The sequence below is a fragment of the Salmo salar genome, chromosome ssa06 (genome assembly GCF_905237065.1).
Source record: "Salmo salar chromosome ssa06, Ssal_v3.1, whole genome shotgun sequence".
In the NCBI taxonomy this organism is placed as follows: Eukaryota; Metazoa; Chordata; class Actinopteri; order Salmoniformes; family Salmonidae; genus Salmo; species Salmo salar.
In genome coordinates, this window is record NC_059447.1 from 72,854,000 (window position 1) to 72,880,228 (window position 26,229).

The 26,229-nt window shown below is 45.2% G+C and overlaps 2 protein-coding genes across 2 annotated transcripts in view; both read right to left on the reverse strand.

The window, feature by feature from the left end:
- The window catches only part of foxo3b (forkhead box O3b), a 92,592-nt gene extending 87,888 nt beyond the window's left edge, over nt 1–4,704 (reverse strand). Inside the window, exon 1 of the mRNA XM_014205504.2 lies at nt 3,123–4,704. Coding sequence (XP_014060979.1) covers nt 3,123–3,680 — 558 coding nt within the window. The 5' untranslated portion in view covers nt 3,681–4,704. The remainder of the gene's footprint in view (nt 1–3,122) is intronic.
- Nucleotides 4,705–23,329: 18,625 nt separating this feature from the next.
- Nucleotides 23,330–26,229, reverse strand: part of afg1lb (AFG1 like ATPase b) — a 32,746-nt gene continuing 29,846 nt past the window's right edge. Inside the window, exons 12-13 of the mRNA XM_014205505.2 lie at nt 25,927–26,034; nt 23,330–24,769 (exon numbers count right to left, since the gene is read on the reverse strand). Coding sequence (XP_014060980.1) covers nt 24,617–24,769; nt 25,927–26,034 — 261 coding nt within the window. The 3' untranslated portion in view covers nt 23,330–24,616. The remainder of the gene's footprint in view (nt 24,770–25,926; nt 26,035–26,229) is intronic.

The following is a 26,229-nucleotide window of genomic DNA, read 5'->3' on the forward strand; positions in this document are numbered from 1 at the left end:
CTACTATTTATCTTATTTTTCTCTCTGCATTGTTGGGAAGGTCCCATAAGTAAACGTTTCACTGTTATTCTACACCCATTGTTTACGGAGCATGTAACAAATAACATTTGATTTGATTTAATGGATTTGTTCGCCCACTTCTTTCTTTCTCTCCCTCCCTCTATCCCGCTCTCCCTCCCTCTATCCCTCCAGTGTCCTCCTCCTCCTCCATCTTGATAAGACCACTAATCATTGTCGGACTGGTGAATCAACACATTCAGCATGCAGAGGGAGGGGAAGCCCTTTAAAATGATCATCACCATCTATCTCTGCTGGTTTATAAGGTGACAGTTTCATATATGGACCAAATGGGGGTTGGAGGTGGGCTGGGCTGCGGTCAAGGACAGACAAGGGAGGGGAGTGTTGGAGGTGCTGGTGGTAGACCGGGACAAATCTAAAACATTGCTAAACAGAGACAAAAGGCTGACAATTGCTAACTGGGGCCTGGGGAAGTCTAATGTACTGTAATAACAGTCTAATATACTGTAATAACAGTCTAATATAATGTAATAACATAGTCATAAATTACTTTGAACAAATGAAATAATTAATTATAGTTTCATTTCCCATAAAATAATGATTCTCTACACACATAAACTTATCCTTGAAAGGGGAGACTGGGTGAGTGTGCGTGAGGTGTGTTAAAGATAATGAGCAGATGTGTCTGTGCCTGTCTGTGTGTTCTGGAATGTATTACACAGTACCCAGGAAGATTGGGAGGATTTCCTTATGTACATTTATGTGTATATGTGAGTCTTCATGCGTGTGTTTATTAAACAACAGTGTGTGTGTGTGTGTGTGTGTGTGTGTGTGTGTGTGTGTGTGTGTGTGTGTGTGTGTGTGTGTGTGTGTGTGTGTGTGTGTGTGTGTGTGTGTGTGTGTGTGTGTGTGTGTATTTATATCTCTGCATCGTCAGTGACATAACTGAGCCTGAGACTTGGGCTCCGCTCTGCAGCTGTTAAGGGGGGCTGGACTCTGAGCTGAGCTGCCTGTAGCATCAGGCTTAAGTAACACAGAGGCCCAAAGTTCACTGGAGCAGCGCCAGGAACCACACACTGAGGTGCTAACACGCACAGGGGTACACACAGACAACTTGACCACACACACAAAGGAATACGCACACACAGAGAAAGGCGTACACACACACACAAACTTAACTGCACTACAGGTCCTATTTTGGTCTCTTTCTCTCTCATACCACAGCTACTCTTAGCACACATTTCAACAGCACTCTTGATTGCACACATTTCACTCACTCTTGATTGCACTAAACTGAAGATGTATTATGATTGTGATTGATTGGTTATCTATATAATGCAGCTATGTTTTGTGGTGCTAGGCCTAGGCATGTGTCATGCAGGTCATAAGACGCGACCCAGAGCGTCCTGGGTGAGGTCAGTCAGTGAGAGGAGAGGAACCCACAGGGATTACTAGGATTTACTGAGCAAATCTACTCAACAAAGCCAGCTTTCCCACCGCACATGTATGAAACCTAAGCTGACAAACTAACCACCCTGTCCTGAAACCCAAGAGTTTCTGAGAGTGAAATCACAAACTGAAAGCAGGTCTGTGAGAACACCATGGTTGCTATAGGGCCTTGTGAACACCTGCCACTAAAGCTCTTCTCTAGTTTCATTGGTTGTCAGTAGCCATGCCATGTTGATACCTTAAAGCTGGTGGCGTTGGTTGTCTTATTGCATTGGCTTGATATAGCTTGCCTGCTCCCAAGAACTCGGGAACGCGCCTGTGGGACTTTGTGGCGCTTAGTGAGCGCTGGTTACAGCAGGCCAAGAGCTCTCTGTCATAAACTGTGGCTGTCATTGGCTGTGCTTTCTGTGGGCTACTATAGGCTATTCTAAAATGAACAGGTCAGATTAACACAGATCCCCCTTAAAGGCTAATCGACACATCAAAACATTTCAAAAGCAGCAACAGCTGGAATCTGTGATCAAAACGTGTAATGACAGAACTATAAAAGGCATAGCCATGGGGATGTGGTAACAACATCTATGTTCCGGCGTCCTGACTGTTCCATGTTTTTTTATCAGGCACTGAAACATGAGCACACCATCCGCCTGACCGTCCATGCCCCAAATTCCTTGGGCATCAGCCCCGCAGGGTGGCAAATGAACACAGCCTGTCTGGTCCCTCCCAGACAGCGCATGTTCCAGCAGCCCACCCAACCGCCACAGGAGCACAGATTACTCATCCCTGCCTGATAACTGATGGCCTTTTCGGCCAACGAGACAAGTCCGCGGGGCCGGGGCCCTGACGCAGTGAGATCCGATCCGTGACCTATGCTCTTTAGCCCCACACAACCCCTCACTCTCTCCCCAGGCCTGGGGCCCATATGTCCTATGCCTCGTTCCTGGCGAGGGTTAGGGTTAGGGTCAGGGTCAGGGTTAGGGTTACATTCCCTTTGAAGGTAGTCTTACTCCAGGCTGTTCACCCGACCTGGCGGCATCCCAAGTCGTTATGTAATTCCCCAACTGCATTATGAACATCACTGGCAGTACAGTATCCTACCTGACCCAAGAGATATGCTAATTCCTGAGGTTTAGGCCTACATAACAAATATAGAACTTAACACAGGGACTGCCCTGATAGGCCTACATTCACTTGTTGAGGCAATAGAGCGCATAAATAGTTAATTCTGATCTGACAGTTGAACCACTTTTGGTGACCATCAATGTTTGTTCTTTACTTTGAAGTTGGGATTAATTGTAGGACTGTACATTCTATGATTTATGTAATTGTATCAATATTTTGGCATAGTCATTCTAAATAGGTTACAGAGTAGGCCTACAGACTGACTGGCTGCTACAAAGTTGACAATCCCCCCCCCCCCATGTGACAGTATAGATAGGCTACACTTGAAGTTGAGTCACGCCTAATTCCAAAAGAGGGAGAGAATGTTTGTGTGTGTTAGTGTGTGTTTATAAACAAAGGGAACATCCAAAAGTACAAATTCTCAAGACCCGTGTGTTTCTTGTTATTGTTGTTGTTTTGATGACAGTGGTTGGGAGGAGAATGAATGAGTGTGGAGGAGAGGAGAGGAGAGAAGGAGAGCGTTTGTCGCTTACCTTCCACCCAGCCGAACTGTTACTGTCGCCTTTGTCTTTGAAGTACGGCACACATCTCACCATCCAGTCATAAATCTGAGACAGAGTCAATCTCTTGTCCGGCGTGCTCTCTATGGCTTTAGTTATCAGGTCAGCATATGATAGATTCCCCCATGCGTTCCTGCGCGACGAAGACTTCCGTGGAGTCTGCGGACCTGGGCCGCTGGTGCCGAGTGCGCCTGAAGTGGTCGTAGGGGAGTGGGAGGAGAGCGGGGAGCCTCCGTTCTCCTGTCCGGACAGCAGTCCTTCGGCCGTAGGGCTGTTGCTGTTCTGGTGGTCTGCTCCCAGGCTGGAGCTGGTGCCATTGACGTTGATGGCCATGGAAGTGGCATGTTGTTCCTCTTCGTCATCCTCTTCCTCGGGTATAATGTCAGTGTCGTTGCTTTCTGGTTTCCCCGCATTGGACTCGGGTCGGGGCAACGGCCAGGTGCATGATCTTGGCCGTTTTTGTGGCTCGAAGTCTGGGTCTATGGCCACGTCCAACTCATGGAGAGGGCTGGGAGTTGGGATCTCGGCCATCTCTCCTTCAATTACTAGCTCGTCCCCGTTGCCCGCTGATAAAGTCAGTAGATATGTAGTGGAGACCTGTCAAAGTTGCATTCCATGAATGCACGCCCCCGTCCTTTGTTGCTATTCCAGACCAGCAGTCCCCAAGGGTCACTGCAAACTCCGCGCGAATTGATCAATTAAATCCTCTGTATTACAAAAAGAGCACCAATATGCTGTTCGGGGTGGATTTAAAACGTAGAATGTCGTGGACTATTATAAGTGTATTAACACCATAACTGGTAAACTATGGCTATTCTCCTTGAAAAGCAAGCCACAGCTACTTCACGTTTGACAATCACAACAGTTCAAAACGGGTTGCTGCATGGTCATGGTATTTCTCCTAGACTGGGGCAATGGTAATAATAACAGTATAGTGTGTACAGTTCGGTTCACGAGTAAATTATAAACGGTGTACCACGGATTCGTTCATCAATGAGCGGATTACGCGTTCCTTCCTTGCACGTTCAAGATCAAATCCCGCACTGTTTCAAAATAACTGAATACACCTATTGGCACCGTGAAAGTGAAGCTGTGGCCAGGACACAGTGCAGCCCCCCTCTACGTTCAGGGCTGCCACGGATAAACGCGCTATGGTGAATTCGATGGCTGCAACACCAGCGATTAATCCCCGCATAGTTCTATTCCAATTGCCATTGCTGCCATTTGAACAAACTCCCTTTCGCTTCCAAGTCCTTTTTACTACCAGACTGCACACAGGAAACCTGCGTTTGTTGTCAGTGTCGACAGAAAAACGAAAAGGAAAGGAATAACCGAAAATGATATCTCAGTCTATTCAACGTCGCCTTTACTGACCACGCAGCACAGTTGGTATGGAAAACGAAACGCCACCTCACTCTCAGTTACAGTAGCCTATCTCTCCAGCAGCACACATAAACACTAACCTATCTGCTTAGCATATTCCGTCTTAAGACAGCCCTCATCAAGCTCGAAGTTATACAGCAACAGCAGCAATAGGCTAGTAGCGTTGCCACCCCCACTGAAAAGGCAAGCCCCCTGGATTCAGTATACGAGATCGCCCTTTAAAGAGACACCGCTCCTAAGCAGTCTACAGCATGTGCGCACTAAAGCAGTGGAGGCTGCTGAGGGGAGGACGGTTCATAAAAACGGCTGGAACAGAGCAAATGGAATGGCATCAAACACATGGAAACCATGTTTGATATTTGATACCATTCCACCAAATCCGCTCCAGCCATTAACACGAGCCCATTCTCCCCAATCAAGACGCCACCAACCTCCAGTTGTCAAGGCAAGCAGTGTGTGGAAGGGACACATGTCCCGGCATGTTGAGGGATACAGAAATAGAAAGACAGATCGTCAAAATATTATTTTACACCGATAAGAACACAAAGAATATTCAAAGTTGGACAGAGGACATTCATATTTAATTCCAAATAATTGTATTGCTCCTTCTGGAAATGTTTACAATTCATAAGCTAATGACATTAGGACAATAATTTATACATATTGTTGACACATATTATTGTTGCCACTTCCTCTGTAGCACACTATTACAATGTAACAACTGACATGCACATGTGAAACAACATAGGCAAATACCAGCAAGGTGTGTTTATTTTCCTCGTGTTGGGTATTACACTTCGTTCATGACATGCACATGTCATGCATTCTATCAAATATGTCAATGAAAGTCTTTCAGTCAAATTGAGTAATTTTATTTTAATGACAGTCTCTTTAAAAATGTCTATCACTTGTCCCTTTAATCCGTGAGCATGGGTGTCAATCAATCTCGACAGCGCGCGCAGAACACGCCCCCTTCAAGACAGATCGACCGCTTCAAACATATGACGTCATTCCATTTATAATCAAGCGATAAGGGAAGAAATCCTATACGGTTCTCCGTTCTGTAAAGTGATGCTTCGGAGTGATCTCCCTCCCTCCCTCCCCCCCACCACCTCCTTGTCTGTACGAAAATATCAGCAGTAGCCAGCCTACATACGTCCTTGTCTGTACGAAAATATCAGCAGTAGCCAGCCTACATACGTCTTTGTTCCAGAGAAGATGTGTAAATTGCCGGCCCACCTTGCAGGGACACGCGATCTCGATTTCTGTAATCCGTACAGAAATGATCGTGTTCCACCTGTGCGAACTGCGCTGTATTCATCAATGAATTCTTGGAACGGTTGGTATTGATTATGACTGGATAATAACAATCCGATATAATATTTCAGAGAAAACATGCACACATCCTGCAAGGCATTACTTGTGTAGTTATGGCTTTGAATTTCACATGGAAAACATCCACACTATTTCGTTTATTATGATAACAAAGGAAATAGATACACATGCATACAAAACGAACACAAGAACACACACACACACACACACACACACACACACACACACACACACACACACACACACACACACACACACACACAGTTCCTCTTTGTTCCTCCTGTCCCAGCTATATAAAGAGGAATGGCTGATACAGCAGTTTGGTGCCTGTGAATAGCTGCTGCAGTGGAGGGTTAACTGCGGGGTGATGTCACCTAGGTCCTAAGGCTGTACCAGTCACCTGGAGCTCCTAACAGTCTGAAACGGCCCGACCTAAGTTGGCACAATGTTTTTAGGCATCAGAGAGAGGAAAGGGCCACAGGAGGTGGATGAATGAATGCTTCTGTAAGCTGTTGTAAGAGGACAGTGTAAAAGAGAGAGAGAGCAGTGAGAGAGAGAAAAGGTGTGACAGGTAGTCTTGCTGGTTGAATTGAAAACAGTGTCATCCTCCAGGGGTGTATTTATAATGATCACATCACAGCATTGTCAGATGTGTCATTTCAGGCCAAGAACATGTATAGCTGTTTGAAGTGCGTACTGTCATTGCTCCTGTCACTTTTACCTGTCCCCACCTGCTGTGACCTCTGATGTCACTCACCACATCACAGGAACCAGCTCAACAAAGACTTCCATTCAGTGTCCCTAAAAGAGCGAACACATCAACAGGATAGTTGTCTGCACAGTAGGGAGCCGTTCGTTCGCTTGCTCTCGGTGCAGTGTGTTATAGGGGTCACAGGTCTACAGCAGAGGCCTACCATGGAGAATGATAGAGATAACATCATTGTATCGTCGCATTATTTTGGCCTCCCAAGTGGTGCAGCGGTCTAAGGTACTGTATTTCAGTGCTTGAGGCGTCACTACAGACACTCTGGTTCAAATTCAGGCTGTATGACAACTAGTCGTGATCGGGAGTCCCATAGGGCGGCGCACAATTGGCCCAGTGTCGTCCGGGTTTGGTTGGTGTAGGCCGTCATTGTAAGAATTTGTTCTTAACTGACTTGCCTCGTTAAATAAAGATAAAAATAAAATGGCATCTGTGTGTGTAATCTCCATTCTGAAGTAGTCAATTTCCTTTTACTACTTCTATGAGTTGGCAAACAAACTGAAAGGGTGCATACTGCCACCTAGTGTTTGCTCACAGGTATAATTCATTGGCTGATCCCTCCTTATAACCTGGATGGAATCATGTGATCCTTCCTTAACCCATAGGATGTCCCACCCAGTTGACTACTTTAAAATGGTGGAAGCCCTCAATGGCCATGTCCATGCCAAAACAGGTTTTATCCATCTAGAATCCTCTAACTCTATGGGTCCTACGTACTTCAATCAACTATATTAGTGGCTCTCTCTCCTCCACCCCCACCCAGAACACACTGTTCCTAACACTTCATTACCCCTCAAAGGCCGATGATGACATGAAATATTGTTTGTGTCATGTTTGTGTCATTACCTTCCTTGTGACCCTAATTCTATTATTGAACCAGTAGGCTCCCATTAGAGAGGGGCCGGGCCACAAAACCATCCAGTTGTAACTACCCATAATCTGACCCTCAAAGCTTCCAAACTGTCCCCTTCCTCACATCTTGATCACTTCACTCTCCAACCCCCCACCCCCCAAACCCCTCTCTCAAACCTTACCTCCACCCCTATGTGCCATCCACCTCTTTATCATGTCCCCTACTACAACCAGTCAGTGGCTAGTGTAATGTTGTGTAATGGCCAGGATCCCTGCTCACAGGACTGTAGCCACCCCTCTGTGCCAGCGTGAATCATCCAATTAAGATGTACACAAAGGAGGGTGGCCATCTCTGTTTGTGTCTGATGTTTTCCCAAACAGCGTAATGCTCTGATTGGATTAGAGCCCTTGGAATAGACTGTGATTGATTTTCCCTTAATTGAGAGTTATGGTGGAATCATAGACTTCGATAGACATCGCGTCATTGTGTCTGCCCCATTATGGCATCTGTGACAGCATGGACAGCGCCATTGACGCCATCTCCATTTTGAAGTAGTCAAATGCTCTTCTTCTACTACTTCTGAGTCGTAAACAAACTGAAAGGGTGCACACTGCCACCTGGAGTGTGTTGTTTGAACAGGTTTAAATCCAAGGTTGGCATTTTACTGCCCCCTGCAGTTATGGAATGTTTCCTCACAAGTATAATTAATTGGCTGATCCCTCCTGGTGACCTGGATGGAATCATGTGATCCTTCCCTAACCCATAGGAAGTCCCACCCTGTTGACTACTTCAAAATGGTGAAAGTGTTCAATGGCGCTGTCCATGCTAAAACAGGCTTTTGGACACTACAGCTCTATATCTATCTCTATGGGTGGAATAGACTGGAACTTACAGCTAACAAACTGACACACACACACGTCCAGTGGTGTTTTGATACTTACCAGGGAGCTGATAAGAGATAGTATATCTAATCTATGTGATGTGTCCTGTAACTTCAGCTCAGCAAAGACTTCCATTCAGTGTCCCTAAAAGAGCGAACACATCAACGGGATAGTTGTCTGCACAGTAGGGAGCCGTTCGTTCGCTTGCTCTCGGCAGGGGCGGAAATCCCGGGGGGGACGGGGGGGGACACGACCCCCCCCATCCTGGGAAAAATATGATTTGTCCCCCCCAATATATCACTGAAACATAACTATGTAATTTAAATAATATTAATAATACGCAATGAAAGCAATTGTGCTGATTATAGACACTTAATAGCGCATTTTTAAGTTTCAAAAGATTGCGACCCCCCCACCCTTTTCCTCACAATGGTTTGATCCACTGGCAAGGTAACAGAGGGGTCGTAGCCACTGTCTGAAAGGCACTCAATGAATGTAACTGACGTGAGGTTAATCCAGTCAATCGCGCACACACACTAGCTGAATATGCAGAGCTAGCGCGCAAATATTAACTATTAAGCTAGCTAGTACCTATTCCATTTATGTGGCCTCGTCAAAGATGGAATCTTTGCTATCGTCAATTTATTCCGAGATCAGCATGCAGATGATGTAAGTTAGTGCTTCAAAGTCCCTGTGATAAGGTTAGTGATAAACTGAAGTCCAAACTGAACAGAACTACACTCTCTTCTACCATTGTCTTAAATATATTTAATGGTCTCGTTGCAAAAGCTAAATTGTCGCAAGGGAACTTTTATTTATTTTATTTAACCCGGGTAGCAAAGATTATAGCAAACACCACTGAAACTGAATTGGTGCTCGCTAGCTTTGCAAATTCAGCTATTGTTGGAAGCCAGCCAATATGAAAGAAACTATTAAAATTACAAAAGGTTGCAGCATATGTTGTGTAAATGGTGAACTCATACAGCTGTCAACTCTTGTCATTTTAATCCGTTTCACATTTGCTAGCTACCTTTTAGATCGAAGCCCAAATAGAATGATAAAAGATAAGATGATAGAAGCCCATCTCCTACTGTAAATAACCTACACACTGTGTGTGTGTGTAGCCAGCCAGCCAGGTAGAAAAATGGCAGAAAAATAAAAGACGGACATCAGAGTATTTTTCAGTACACCAAAACGCAAAGTAAGAACCCTAGTAGCCTAATATCTCAAAGAGTAGTTGATAAAATGTTCATAAGAAAGAAATGAAATTCTAATGGAAATGTTTCACAATGATGTCATTAGGCAGAGCAGGCAACAGATGGCACACAGACAGCAGAGTTGGGGACAGATATGCAGGGACAGACTGGCAGAGACAGGGAGTCTCAGGTAAGTTTGTTGAGTCTTTGTTTGGCAACATTATGAAAGGTTCTCCATTTTTTTTACTTGTAAAATAGGAACATAATTGGAAAATGCCATGGATACCCCCACTCTCAACTTAAACTGGTGACTGAACTAAGATTTGTTAAAGGCAATGGTATTGCTGTTGTGAGTAGTTGTGTAGTTTTGGGTACCGGTAGTTAGGAGTACGGCAAACACCTTATTTCTTTGGTTCCTCAATATACATTTACCATATTACAATGTAGGCTATGTGTTACAGCACTACTTTTGGTGTCCCCCTCAGGAATTGCTCTTAAGAAAATTTCATGTAATTGTCCCCCCCAAAGTTGATATCAGATTTTCGCCCCTGGCTCTCGGTGCAGTGTGTTATAGGGGTCACAGGTCTACAACAGAGAGGCCTACCATAGAGAATGTTTTATTTATTTATTTATTTCACCTTTATTTAACCAGGTAAGCAAGTTGAGAACAAGTTCTCATTTACAATTGCGACCTGGCCAAGATAAAGGAAAGCAGTTCGACACATACAACAACACAGAGTTACACATGGAGTAAAACAAACTTACAGTCAATAATACAGTAGAAAAATAAGTCTATATACACAATGTGAGCAAATGAGGTGAGATAAGGGAGGTAAAGGCAAAAAAGGCCATGGTGGCAAAGTAAATACAATATAGCAAGTAAAACACTGGAATGGTAGATTTGTAGATGAAGAAAGTGCAAAGTAGAAATATAAATAATGGAACGCAAAGGAGCATAATAAATAAATAAATAAATAAATACATACAGTAGGGGAAGAGGTAGTTGTTTGGGCTAAATTATAGATGTGCTATGTACAGGTGCAGTGATCTGTGAGCTGCTCTGACAGCTGGTGCTTAAAGCTAGTGGGGGAGATAAGTGTTTCGAGTTTCAGAGATTTTTGTAGTTCGTTTCAGTCATTGGCAGCAGAGAACTGGAAGGAGAGACGGCCAAAGGAGGAATTGGCTTTGGGGGTGACCAGAGAGATATACCTGCTGGAGCGCGTGCAACAGGTGGGTGCTGCTATGGTGACCAGTGAGCTGAGATAAGGGGGGTCTTTACCTAGCGGGGTCTTGTAGATGACCTGGAACCAGTGGGTTTGGCGACGAGTATGAAGCGAGGGCCAGCCAACGAGAGCGTACAGGTTGCAGTGGTGGGTAGTATATGGGGCTTTGGTGACAAAACGGAGGGCACTGTGATAGACTGCATCCTGTTTATTGAGTAGGGTATTGGAGGATATTTTGTAAAATGACATCGCCGAAGTCGAGGATCGGTAGGATGGTCAGTTTTACGAGGGTATATTTGGCAGCATGAGTGAGGGATGCTTTGTTGCAAAATAGGAAGCCAATTCTAGATTTAACTTTGGATTGGAGATGTTTGATGTGAGTCTGGAAGGAGAGCTTACAGTCTAACCAGACACCTTGGTATTTGTAGTTGTCCACATATTCTAAGTCAGAACCGTCCAGAGTAGTGATGCTGGACGGGCGGGCGGGGGTGGGCAACGATCGGTTGAAGAGCATGCATTTAGTTTTACTTGTATTTAAGAGCAGTTGGAGGCCACGGACGGAGAGTTGTATGGCATTGAAGCTCGTCTGGAGGTTAGTTAACACAGTGTCCAAAGAAGGGCCAGAAATATACAGAATGGTGTCGTCTGCGTAGAGGTGGATCAGAGACTCACCAGCAGCAAGAGCGACATCATTGATGTATACAGAGAAAAGAGTTGGCCCAAGAATTGAACCCTGTGGCACCCCCATATAGAGACTACCAGAGGCCCGGACAACAGGCCATCCGATTTGACACGTTGAACTCTATCAGAGAAGTAGTTGGTGAACCAGGCGAGGCAATCATTTGAGAAACCAAGGCTATTGAGTCTGCCGATGAGGATGTGGTGATTGACAGAGTCGAAAGCCTTGGCCAGGTCAATGAATACGGCAGCACAGTATTGTTTCTTGTCGATGGCGGTTACGATATCGTTTAGGACCTTGAGCGTGGCTGAGGTGCACCCATGACCAGCTCTGAAACCAGATTGCATAGCGGAGAAGGTGCGGTGGGATTCGAAATAGTCGGTAATCTGTTTGTTGACTTGGCTTTCAAAGACCTTAGAAAAGCAGGGTAGGATAGATATAGGTCTGTAGCAGTTTGGGTCAAGAGTGTCCCCTCCTTTGAAGAGGGGGATGACAGCAGCTGCTTTCCAATCTTTTGGAATCTCAGATGACACGAAAGAGAGGTTGAACAGGCTAGTAATAGGGGTTGCAATAATTTCGGCAGATAATTTTAGAAAGAAAGGGTCCAGATTGTCTAGCCCGGCTGATTTGTAGGGGTCCAGATTTTGCAGTTCTTTTAGAACATCAGCTGACTGGATTTGGCAGAAGGAGAAATGGGGAAGGCTTGGGCGAGTAGCTGTGGGGGGTGCAGTGCTGTTGACCACGGTAGGGGTAGCCAGGTGGAAAGCATGGCCAGCCGTAGAAAATGCTTATTGAAATTCTCAATTATAGTGGATTTATCGGAGGTGACAGAGTTTCCTATCCTCAGTGCAGTGGGCAGCTGGGAGGAGGTGTTCTTATTCTCCATGGACTTTACAGTGTCCCATAATTTTTTTGAGTTTGTGTTGCAGGAAGCAAATTTATGCTTGAAAAAGCTAGACTTCCCTGAAAAGTTGCATATCATGGGGGCTGTTCGATGCTAATGCAGAACGCCACGGGATGTTTTTGTGTTGGTTAAGGGCAGTCAGGTCTGGAGAGAACCAAGGGCTATATCTGTTCCCGGTTCTACATTTCTTGAATGGGGCATGCTTATTTAAGATGGTGAGGAAGGCATTTAAAAAAAAATAACCAGGCATCCTCTACTAACGGGATGAGGTCAATATCCTTCCAGGATACCCGGGCCAGGTCGATTAGAAAGGCTTGCTCGCTGAAATGTTTCAGGGAGCGTTTGACAGTGATGAGTGGAGGTCGTTTGACCGCTGACCCATTACGGATGCAGGCAATGAGGCAGTGATCGCTGAGATCTTGGTTGAAAACAGCATACAGAGGTGTATTTAGAGGGCAAGTTGATTAGGATGATATCTATGAGGGTGCCCGTGTTTACGGCTTTGGGGTGGTACCTGGTAGGTTCATTGATAATTTGTGTGAGATTGAGAGCATCAAGCTTAGATTGTAGGATGGCTGGGGTGTTAAGCATGTCCCAGTTTAGGTCACCTAGCAGCACGAGCTCTGAAGATAGATGGGGGGCAATCAGTTCACATATGGTGTCCAGAGCACAGCTGGGAGCAGAGGGTGGTCTATAGCAGGTGGCAATGGTGAGAGACTTGTTTTTAGAGAGATGGATTTTTAAAAGTAGAAGTTCAAATTGTTTGGGTACAGACCTGGATAGTAGGACAGAACTCTGTAGTAGATTGCAACACCGCCCCCTCTGGACGTTCTATCTTGTCTGAAAATGTTGTAGTTAGGGATGAAGATTTCAGAGTTTTTGGTAGACTTCCTAAGCCAGGATTCAGACACGGCTAGGACATCTGGGTTGCCAGAGTGTGCTAAAGCAGTGAATAAAACTAAGTTAGGGAGAAGGCTTCTAATGTTAACATGCATGCAACCAAGGCTATTACGGTTACAGAAGTCATCAAAAGAGAGCGCCTGGGGAATAGGAGTGGAGCTAGGCACTGCAGGGCCTGGATTCACCTCTACATCACCAGAAGAACAGAGGAGGAGTAGGATAAGGGTATGGCTAAAAGCTATGAGAATTGGTCGTCTATGACGTCCAGAATAGAGAGTAAAAGGACCAGGTTTCTGGGGGCGATAAAATAGCCTCAAGGTATAATGTACAGACAAAGGTATGGTAGGATGTGAATACAGTGGAGGTAAACCTAGGCATTTAGTGATGATGAGAGAGATATTGTCTCTAGAAACATCATTGAAACCAGAAGATGTCATAGCATGTGTGGGTGGTGAAACTGAATGGTTGGATAAGATATAATGAGCAGGGCTAGAGGCTCTACAGTGAAATAAGCCAATAAACACTAACCAGAACAGCAATGGACAAGGCATATTGACATTAAGGAGAGGCATGTTTAGCCGAGTGATCATAAGGGTCCCGTGAGATTCAGACAGCTAGCCGGGCCATAGGTAGCAGCTAGCTGGCGGAAGATGGAGGGAGGTCTGTTTTTAGCCACCTCGTGCGTTTCCGTCGGTAGATCAGTGGGGTTCCGTGTGGTAGGGGGGACCAGTCCAATTGCCAAAATAGTTATAGTGGCCCAAGAAAATTGTCCGATATACCTATTCAGATGGCAGCTGATAAGACAGCTAACGACTAGGTTACGTCACGACGGAGGGGCCAGTTGGATAACTCCCTCGGGCAGATAACGTCGGTAGTCCAGTCGTGAAGGCCCGATGGGGCTCCGCATCGGCAGTAAAACGGGTCCGGATAGGTGACTGTAGCCCAGGAGTGGCTGATGGAACTCTTCAGCTGGCTAGCTCCGGAATAATTGATGTTAGCTCCGGGACCGACGTTAGCCAATAGTCACTCGGGTAGCAGCTAGCTAGCTGCAAGATCCAGGTATAAAATGTCCAGAGCCTGCGGTATTAATCTGGGGATATGGAGAAAAATAGGTCCGGTATGCTCTGGTCTGAGTCGCGCTGTACAAAACTTGCGATAGCTTTTCGAGCTAAGGGATAGCTGATGACCGCCAACCGTGGCTAACTGAACTCCAACGTTAGCCAGTGAACTGGCCAACCTCTGGCTAACCGCTGGCTAGCTTCTGTTGTGGATTTCAGATTTGAGGTAAATAACACTTTCTTTTTTTTTTTTTTTGGTGAGGCAGGAGAGTGTTTTGAGGTTGAGTTTTTAGAAAAATATATAAAAAGATATGCGAAGAAAAGATGTAAATATATATATATATATACATGGGACACGACAAGACGAAAGGACATTTACATTACATTTAAGTCATTTAGCAGACGCTCTTATCCAGAGCGACTTACAAATTGGTGCATTCACCTTATGATATCCAGTGGAACAACCACTTTACAATAGTGCATCTGAATCTTTTAAGGGGGGGGGGGTTAGAAGGATTACTTTATCCTATCCTAGGTTTTCCTTAAAGAGGTGGGGTTTCAGGTGTCTCCGGAAGGTGGTGATTGACTCCGCTGTCCTGGCGTCGTGAGGGAGCTTGTTCCACCATTGGGGTGCCAGAGCAGCGAACAGTTTTGACTGGGCTGAGCGGGAACTGTGCTTCCTCAGAGGTAGGGAGGCGAGCAGACCAGAGGTGGATGAACGCAGTGCCCTTGTTTGGGTGTAGGGCCTGATCAGAGCCTGAAGGTACGGAGGTGCCGTTCCCCTCACAGCTCCGTAGGCAAGCACCATGGTCTTGTAGCGGATGCGAGCTTCAACTGGAAGCCAGTGGAGAGAGCGGAGGAGCGGGGTGACGTGAGAGAACTTGGGAAGGTTGAACACCAGACGGGCTGCGGCGTTCTGGATGAGTTGTAGGGGTTTAATGGCACAGGCAGGGAGCCCAGCCAACAACGAGTTGCAGTAATCCAGACGGGAGATGACAAGCGCCTGGATTAGGACCTGCGCCGCTTCCTGTGTGAGGCAGGGTCGTACTCTGCGAATGTTGTAGAGCATGAACCTACAGGATCGGGTCACCGCCTTGATGTTAGTGGAGAACGACAGGGTGTTGTCCAGGGTCACGCCAAGGTTCTTAGCACTCTGGGAGGAGGACACAATGGAGTTGTCAACCGTGATGGCGAGATCATGGAACGGGCAGTCCTTCCCCGGGAGGAAGAGCAGCTCCGTCTTGCCGAGGTTCAGCTTGAGGTGGTGATCCATCATCCACACTGATATGTCTGCCAGACATGCAGAGATGCGATTCGCCACCTGGTTATCAGAAGGGGGAAAGGAGAAGATTAATTGTGTCGTCTGCATAGCAATGATAGGAGAGACCATGTGAGGATATGACAGAGCCAAGTGACTTGGTGTATAGCGAGAATAGGAGAGGGCCTAGAACAGAGCCCTGGGGGACACCAGTGGTGAGAGCACGTGGTGCAGAGACAGATTCTCGCCACGCCACCTGGTAGGAGCGACCTGTCAGGTAGGACGCAATCCAAGCGTGGGCCGCGCCGGAGATGCCCAACTCGGAGAGGGTGGAGAGGAGGATCTGATGGTTCACGGTATCAAAGGCAGCCGATAGGTCTAGAAGGATGAGAGCAGAGGAGAGAGAGTTAGCTTTAGCAGTGCGGAGCGCCTCCGTGACACAGAGAAGAGCAGTCTCAGTTGAATGACCAGTCTTGAAACCTGACTGATTTGGATCAAGAAGGTAATTCTGAGAGAGATAGCAGGAGAGCTGGCCAAGGACGGCACGTTCAAGAGTTTTGGAGAGAAAAGAAAGAACGGATACTGGTCTGTAGTTGTTGACATCGGAGGGATCGAGTGTAGGTTTTTTCAGAAGGGGTGCAACTCTCGCTCACTTGAAGACGGAAGGGACATAGCCAGCGGTCAAGGATGAGTTGATGAGCGAGGTGAGGTAAGGGACAAGGTCTCCGGAAATGGTCTGGAGAAGAGAGGAGGGGATAGGGCCGGCCGTCACAAGACGCGAGATTTCATCTGGAGAGAGAGGGGAGAAAGAGGTCAAAGCACAGGGTAGGGCAGTGTGAGCAGGACCAGCGGTGTCGTTTGACTTAGCAAACGAGGATCGGATGTCGTCGACCTTCTTTTCAAAATGGTTGACGAAGTCATCCACAGAGAGGGAGGAGGGGGGGGGAGAGGAGGATTCAGGAGGGAGGAGAAGGTGGCAAAGAGCTTCCTAGGGTTAGAGGCAGATGCTTGGAATTTAGAGTGGTAGAAAGTGGCTTTAGCAGCAGAGACAGAAGAGGAAAATGTAGAGAGGAGGGAGTGAAAGGATGCCAGGTCCGTAGGGAGGCGAGTTTTCCTCCATTTCCGCTCGGCTGCCCAGAGCCCTGTTCTGTGAGCTCGCAATGAGTCGTCGAGCCACGGAGCAGGAGGGGAGGACCGAGCCGGCCTGGAGGATAGGGGACATAGAGAGTCAAAGGATGCAGAAAGGGAGGAGAGGAGGGTTGAGGAGGCAGAGTCAGGAGATAGGTTGGAGAAGGTTTGAGCAGAGGGAAGAGATGATAGGATGGAAGAGGAGAGAGTAGCGGGGGAGAGAGAGCGAAGGTTGGGACGGCGCAATACCATCCGAGTAGGGGCAGAGTGAGAAGTGTTAGATGAGAGCGAGAGGGAAAATGATAGAAGGTAGTGGTCGGAGACTTGGAGGGGAGTTGCAATGAGATTAGTGGAAGAACAGCATCTAGTAAAGATGAGGTCAAGCGTATTGCCTCCCTTGTGAGTAGGGGGGGAAGGTGAGAGGGTGAGGTCAAAAGAGGAGAGGAGTGGAAAGAAGGAGGCAGAGAGGAATGAGTCAAACGTAGCCGTGGGGAGGTTAAAGTCACCCAGAACTGTGAGAGGTGAGCCATCCTCAGGAAAGGAACTTATCAAGGCGTCAAGCTCATTGATGAACTCTCCAAGGGAACCTGGAGGGCGATAAATGATAAGGATGTTAAGCTTGAAAGGGCTGGTAACTGTGACAGCATGGAATTCAAATGAGGAGATAGACAGATGGGTCAGGGGAGAAAGAGAGAATGTCCACTTGGGAGAGATGAGGATCCCAGTGCCACCACCCCGCTGACCAGAAGCTCTCGGGGTGTGCGAGAACACGTGGGCAGACGAGGAGAGAGCAGTAGGAGTAGCAGTGTTATCTGTGGTAATCCATGTTTCCGTCAGCGCCAAGAAGTCGAGGGACTGGAGGGTAGCATAGGCTGAGATGAACTCTGCCTTGTTGGCCGCAGACCGGCAGTTCCAGAGGCTGACGGAGACCTGGAACTCCACGTGGGTCGTGCGCGCTGGGACCACCAGGTTAGAGTGGCAGCGGCCACGCGGTGTGAAGCGTTTGTATGGCCTGTGCAGAGGGGAGAGAACAGGGATAGACAGACACATAGTTGACAGGCTACAGAAGAGGCTACGCTAATGCAAAGGAGATTGGAATGACAAGTGGACTACACGTCTCGAATGTTCAGAAAGTTAAGCTTACGTTGTCAAAATCTTATTGACTAAAATGATACAGTACTGCTGGCTGGTGAAGTAGGCTAGCTAGCAGTGGCTGCGTTGTTGACTTTGTTTGAAAGTGTAGCTGGCTAGGTAACCTCGATAGTTTCAGTACTACACCTTATCATGATACAAAGGCAACTATGGACAAAGACGTCTGACTGCTACGCCATCTTGGTAATTCTGAATGAATGATAGAGATAACATCATTGTATTATTTATTTTGGGCTCCCGAATGGTGCAGGTGTCACTACAGACCCTGGTTTGATTCCAGGCTGTATTACAACTGGCCATGATTGGGAGTCCCATAGGGCTGTGCAGAATTGGCCCAGTGTCATCTGGATTAGGGTTTGGCTGGGTTAATCCTTCATTGTAAATAAGAATTTGTTCTTAACTGACTTGCCTAGTTAAATAAAATAAAAAAACAGGATGTCGTCATTAGAAGCAATAATAACAAACCTCTTGGTCATCACTTACCCTCTGTTGCCATCTTGTGGTAAAACGTTAAACATCAGCTCAGTGTTTCAGTGTTTTTTTTTGCTTCAGCTCTGTGTTCAAGCCATACCGGCAGTAACCTGCTTGACCATTTGAATAGACTGTGGCATCTAACACATCCAATATATATCCAACACACAATGGTGAATAAATTATGGCATCCGAGCTCAGTGTTGTAGTCAGCGGTGCCACTTTGGCCAGCAGCATATCCCACTGCTGGCTTACTTCTGAAGCTAAGCAAGGTTGGTCCTGGTCAATCCCTAGATGGGAGACCAGGTGCTGCTGGAAGTGGTGTTGGAGGGCCAGTAGGAGGCACTCCATCCTCTGGTCTAAAAAAATATCCCAATGCCCCAGGTCAGTGATTGGGGAGATTGCCCTGTGTTGGGTGCTGTCTTTCGGATGGGACATTAAATGGGTGTCCTGACTCTCTGTGGTCACTAAAAGATCCCATGGAACTTATTGTAAGAGTAGGTGTGTTAATCCTGGTGTTCCGGCTAAATTCCCAATCTGTCCCTTGTGCCATCACAATTACCTACTCATCCCCAGTTTACAATTGACTCATTATCCCCCTACTCTCCCCCGTAACTATTCCCCAGGTTGTTGCTGTAAATGAAAATGTGTTCTCAGTCAACTTACTTGGTAAAATAAGGGTTAAATTAAAAATCACACCCCACTCAGCTTTAGGATCTTAGTGAAATGTTAATTATCGTTTTCAGGTGTGTTAGGCCAAGGCCAGAGTGACAACCCACAGGACGCAGAACCCCAGAGCAAGGACTGAGCAGCCCAGCAGCTAGGGATTGCCTAAATAGGTATCTCCCCTGACGTGAGCATGTTTTCAATAGACTCCTTTCGTCGTACCGTATTCCATATGACACATCCAGACCTTATGAAAGTTGCAGAGTATACCCTTAACCTTGTAATAAATCAAATCTAGTGATACATAACTTGACATTGTGGGAGGATAATCAACCTTCCAATTAATGGCAATGCATATCTTTGCTGCTATAAATGCTTGGTCAGTTTTTTCAGTTTCCAGTATCAACATTTCCAAGCAGACAAAAACAGGGAGAAGGGAGAATCTGTAGGCATGCTGAGATAAAAGAACATACACTTTGCCAGAATTCAGCCATCCTTCACAAGACCATACCGTATGCTAATATGTCCCCTTTTTTGTTTTACACCTCCAGCAGAGGAATTACATTTCTGAGTGCATGATATTCCGTTTCACTGGCATATAATACGTTCTATGGATGGTCTTAAATTGCAGTAATTTATGTCTGAGATATGACTGGGCATTCAACCTATAGGCATTCAGTGTGACAGGTTAGTACAGTGGTGAACCTATTGGACCTAGGTCTTCAGTGTGTGACAGGTTAGTACAGTGGTGAACCTATTGGGCCTAGGCCTTCAGTGTGTGACAGGTTAGTACAGTGGTGAACCTATTGGGCCTAGGTCTTCAGTGTGTGACAGGTTAGTACAGTGGTGAACCTATTGGGCCTAGGCCTTCAGTGTGTGTGACAGGTTAGTACAGTGGTGAACCTATTGGGCCTAGGCCTTCAGTGTGTGACAGGTTAGTACAGTGGTGAACCTATTGGACCTAGGCCTTCAGTGTGTGACAGGTTGGTGATGCTGAAAGGACAGCAACCATAATACCAGCGCACTCATGTAGGACAGTGCACTTTTTGAAGACACAAAGGGCCAGTGGTGTAGTGGAGGCTATACGCAGGTATACGCCATATACCCACTTTGTTGTCAGTGAGCATTATTCAGTGGGCATTATTCAGTGGGCATTGCCTATACTCGCTTCTTAATCCCTTCCCTTTAGTCCGAAGTGTTGCTTAGTAGGCTATTTGTGATGTGCATTTGCATCATGTGCCGTTTGCATCAGGGGCGTAGACATGGATGGGCCTGGGTGGACAGAGGCCCACCCACTGGGGAGCCAGGTCCTGACAGGCCCACCCAATCAGATGTGGTTTAAGCATTGTTGTGGACTTAGACCATCACATTTCTGTAGTGGGATTTTGAGAGTGAACATTTGAAAAATCTATAGGAAAACTCATACAAAACCATAGGAAAACATAGGATTTTTCACACAGGGTGCCTTGCCTTCGCTGAGTGGGCCGTTTGGGAACCTTTTGGCAAAATTACAGTATACCCACTTCTCTAGGCACCACTACACCACTGCATAGGGCCGATGGAAAGACAGCAGTCACACACAGCATGATGTTAAAGGATCAGCAGTCTATAAACTCTGACATAATGAGCCAGTAGGTCCCATTCATAAGAATACAAAAACAGTATTTCCCAATCGAAATGTACAACTATTACTTTCCATTGCAAAAAGCATTTCACATTTAGCACAGTGACCTAAAGTTTAACGTGGTACTGACAGCGTTAACTACTTTGCAGATATGAAACTAACAGACAATCATAATATCAGCCAAAAATATTAAATTCCCAGTATATGCTACAAAACCAACTTTATAAGAGGTTTTAAAAATAGGTTCTATTTCACTCAACGTTCCATGATGTACACTAAGGCATTGTTGTCTGAATAGATGGATGCAGTTCAATGCATGATTCATATAATTCACCAATACATTTCTTTGGAGTCCAAAAACTATTCCTATCAGGTTGTCAACTACAGCTGGTCTGCTACATTGTTTGCTGCCGCCATTCGGGTTGCACTGTTCCAAAAACGGACAAATGTAACTAACGCTGGAAACGTCAATACAATCAAACTAGCAAGGGAAATTATCACAAGTCAGTCATAACGTGCCTAATAGGCTAGCGTATCTATTTATGTAGCAAGCTAAAAACACAGGAGCCTAACGTTAGCTCGATAGATGTCATGCCATTGGAGGAGTGGGTGAATGACTGACTTTTTCCCCTCATATTGTTTTTCGGTGGCTATACACATCTGGAGTTGCAGGTGTCATTTGGTTAGTTAGCAAGATCCTGAACTACTGTTATCCAATTAGCATATCTCTTGCGTTTGCAAATTCACTCTGGCTCTCTACTCCAATTTCAGAGCACTCTCATCTGAGTGTACCAGAGCGCCAGAACAACTGATAAATTTACGAACACGCAAACAACCGCAGAATATAACCGGTGTCAGTAAACGTAGACAAAAAAAGTAATAGTTAGTCAAAAACGCTTTAGATAACATGTGAACAACCTAACCAGCTCTGCTACAGCTAGTAAAATGGTTAGAGTGAGGTGTTCTCTCATTTGTGCCTGGATGTAGCTAGCTAGGAAGCTAGCCAACTTTACCCAGTTAGCTTGGGTGCTTGGTTGGGACAAGCATGCATTGGCAGGCAAGCTGCAGAAGGACGAGGAGGCTACAACTCCCTATCGTTTATCAGTGCAATTTTGATGGCTAACTAGCTGAAAAAGTTTGAGGGGGTTTAATCTAATGTCCTTCGTTAGATTTTAGTGAATCTTGCTCTGGCTAGCATTAGTTGTTGTTCTTGTTGATGTGCATAGCTGAGGTAGAGAGAGCCTCCCTTACCATGGTTGTTTGATCAATAGGACTGTACAGTTCCCAAATGTAAGAGGACTCCCGTGGTCTTCAGATATTTGCAGAAATCATTCAGGTGAATTTTGTGTCTTTTGGTGAATGGTTTCCAATGGTCTAAAGTCGTGCTGTTGCTACTGCCTGTAAACACACAGTAAGGTTCAAAGTGAATGATGGCAGGCCCGTGTGGCAAATGACTTGTTTGTATAAAGGCCTACTGTAGCTCTGATTTGCTATAGCGCACTGGTCGGTGTAGACTGGTCCTGGACGAGACAGATGTTTTATTCACTGCAGTGTCTATTAAATTGTCCAAACGCACCGCCACTTTCCCAATCTAGATTGCTATAAAATTAGTATATGTAATTCCCAAACATTCTAAGAATTTATGAAAACGTGAAAATGACCACATCTAAGTGGTTTCTTGTCAGAAAATGTTTAAAAAAGTGACATTCTTCCTGGGGGTGTATATGAACAGATTTTTAAAAGATTTTATGTTGCTAAAATGCTGTCAGTTCCACTTTAAATGCAACAATGTTTCACACACATCAAAGAGATGGCTAACAGCAAGCACACTGCAATAAAAAAACACAGTTCCACTTACTAGATAATCATTTGGAACTTAGCTTCTCCCTTTTCAAGAATAACTTGCAACAAGAAGTTAACAAATTAGCAACAACATCCTCTTCGACAACACCTGCTGCAAACTAGCCAACAACAAAAGCTAGCGAGCTAGACCATGGGAAAACTACTGCTTGCTATTGCGCAGTTACCTTTTGGCCATCCATGAAGGCAGAGGTTTCCATATGTTTTTGTAAATACAGTTCCACTCATTAAGTCAAAATGCAATTGGTTGATTCCACTGTCACTCCAACCCTTTCCAACAAAAATTGATGAGATTAAATCAGAAAACGATAATATAATTATTATTGTTATACTATTATAATCATTATTTTATAAATCCTTAGCCCTTCTCTGAAGGCGTAGAAAGCCCATTGTTCCCCAATGTGTTTGGGATAGTAACAATTTGTAGAGTGACTTTATTTTCTCCTTTAGCATGCATTTTTTCACTATTCTGAATGTCTAAAGAATTAATTTGTTGTTCTGAAATATGAACCCAGAAATACTGGACATTTAGAACTCTAATTATGGTGGTGATTTGACTAAATTACAATCATAGTCTTGAATTGGACTTTTCTGGTCTCAGACCCCTTGCCCCCCTCCCGGTCTTGCCCCCCTCCTGGTCTTGCCCCCCTCCCGGTCTTGCCCCCCTCCCGGTCTTGAATCGGGCTTTAGGTGGTCTCAAACACAACACTGTTAGAGCTACTAGTGTGCAGCTTTTACTTTCTGAAATCATCCAACACATCTAACATTTCCTAAGACAAATAGTTAAGTAATAATGTATGTTTTGCCTTTGCAGTTTCATCCTTAAAAAGGCTCAAGACACCTTTCTTTTCACCTTTAGATTCTACTGCATGGTTTATTAAACAGTAGGCACAAATACATTACATTTAGCATTTTTACAGGGCAGATGGCTGGCTACATACCTCAAGTATACTCACTGCTATTTCTTCCTTGATCTATACATTTTGTAATTACATGTACAGCACTTCATTTTATTATTTTGAAGTGGCACAGTTCAAACCCAACCATAGGGGGGCGGTAGTTATCCACCAAGAAGGACATTTGATCAGTTCATATTTCCATCCCTTCAGCGCATACTGATGATGTGTCGTCCCTTATTGCATAATTAGCTAATTAAGCAATAAGGCCAGAGGGGGTGTGGTATATGGCCAATATACCACGGCTAAGGACTGTTCTTACGCACGATGCAACACGGAGTGCCTGAACACCGCCCTTAGCTGTGGTATATTAGCAATATAGCACAAACCCCTGAGGTGCTTCATTGCTATTATAAACTGGTTACCAACGTAATTAGAGCAGTAAAAATACATGTTTTGTCATACCCATGGTATACGGTCTGATATACCACGGCTGTCAGCCAATCAGCATTCAGGGCTCGAACCACCCAGTTTATAAGTAGCTATACCTCCCTCTGTTCTCCATGTACATTTTAGGAAGACTAATATGGGACATGAATGAGTTTCTCTTGTTCCCGTCAGTTCCCTTTAAAGTACGTGAGGGAGATAGTACATTTGGAGTGTTTATCGGTTAGCTCCATAGACTTCGCATCATTGTATGTCCCATTATGGCATCTGTGACAGCATGGGCAGTGCCATTGAGGGCATCTCCATTTTTAAGTAGTCAATTCTCTTCTATTACTTTTATGATTTGGCAAAAAAAAACTGAAAGGGTGCACACTGCCACCTAGATAGTGTGTTGTTTGAACAGGTATAAATACAAGGTTGGCGATTTACTGCCACCTGCAGTTATGAAATGTTTCCTCACAGGTATAATTAATTGGCTGATCCCTCCTGGTGACCTGGATGGAATTATGTGATCCTTCCCTAACCCATTGGAAGTCCCACCCAGTTGACTACTTGCTAAAATGGGCTTTTGGACACAAAATAAAGTCCTCTATCTCCCTGACTGTTGCGAGGTGTTTTAGCTTGTCACGTTATACTCCAGTCTAAAGGGATATAAATGATTGAGCCCTACTGTACCAATTGTCTGTGTTTTATGATGTATTTTTGCTGGTTATATTATACTTCAGTCTAAAAGAGAAGTTGCTGTTGGTTACCCGTCCCCTTTATTTGTTGTGAGGTCTTTGGGGGTACTTTACTGTGATCCTCTCTGTGTGTGTGTAGTGTTACTGCGGTCCCCCTGAGTCCAGTACATCTCCGTCTGCATCTCGGTCAGTCTGGAGACGGTCCTCTGGAACGCAAAGATCTCCTCCTCCGCTGTGAACAGAGACAGACGGTCCCCCACATCCTACAAATAGGACGGCAGACAGTGGGTTTAACTCAACTACAACCATGACCAAAAACAATGGGGTCGACACAAACATGACCACAAAGAGAATTTAACACGAACACAGCAGTTAACAAACCACAAACACAAATGTTTATATCAAGCCGTGGTTGGAAAAAACGTTAAAAAAATGTTTTACAAAGAACAGAATCAGAACAAGGAATGAAAGTGATCTATACTCATCCGAAACAGAACCATTCTTTTAAAATCATGGAAACAGGTTAATGTTATTTTACGTTCCGGGAATTTTTTTTACAGTCACACAAAAAAAATGCAACAAAGTGCCTATGCAAAGCCCTCACTATCACTCAAAAATGTATTCCAGCGTCTGCCTGGCCTGACTGGTGAAATTCTTTGCCAGTGTGTGTGTGTAGGGTACCTCACCCACTGAAGCATAGGCTATTGTAGCCTAGTGACGTTACAAGCGTGATTCAGAAATTAGAGAGAGAGATTTATAATTAGAGAATAATGGATTCACTTTTTCAATGCTAGTTAAGGATACTATAGTATGTTTCACATTGGATTTATTCCTTCATAGAAGCCGCTCCTCCTAGGTATAATTCTGTGGACCTAATTCAGATAATGCATGTCATAACAAGATGCCCAGCGCTTCAAGCCTCCTCCTCCACCCTTTCTCATGCTCTCCTCAGCTGCAAAATTCTGTTAGCATCTCACGCCCTACTCTTGTCTGTCCACTGTATGGAAACAACTAGGCCTATATCTTGCCCGTTCCATAGTAAACTGCTCTATCCCCACTGATTGATGAAGTCATTTAATGTTAAGCTACACAACAAAAATAAAAATTAAGATTTCAGAGGTTTAAAAAGGAACAGGTGGGCCTCCGTACAGGAGTTGCAGTGATGGGACAATTGGATATCACGAAATTGAGGAGAAAAAAAGTGGTAAAATAAAAAAGGAACAATATAAACCGTTACTTTTTTGGGGTTCGAACCGGTTCCTAACTTTATTTTGCTGGTCGGAACAGTGGAATACAAAATAAATGATGGTTCTGTTCAGAACGGAACAATTGGAAAATAATTTTTGGTTACAACCCGACATCAAGGAATGTGTTTTTGGTTATGTTCTGGTCTTGTTGTGGTTGGACCGTGTGGTCTCACCCCGCTCAGGCCCAGGTCGTCCAGTAACATGCGGTCGCGGTCGTCCTCCCCTCCAGAGTGGACAAACAGCCTGTCCAGAGGGGCATCAGCTAACAGCACCACCCTCACCTGTGACAGATGGACAATGGAATGGTAACAACTCTGTAACAACTAAAGTGAAACAGTGACACCTGCTGTAAGATAGAGTGTGGATAGATGGTTACAGGGGATGCTATTGCACATAATAACACCTACAACAAACTACAGTATAGACCCTGCAGCTACGGACCATGGCAGTATGTCAAATACTTGAGTTACAAACAG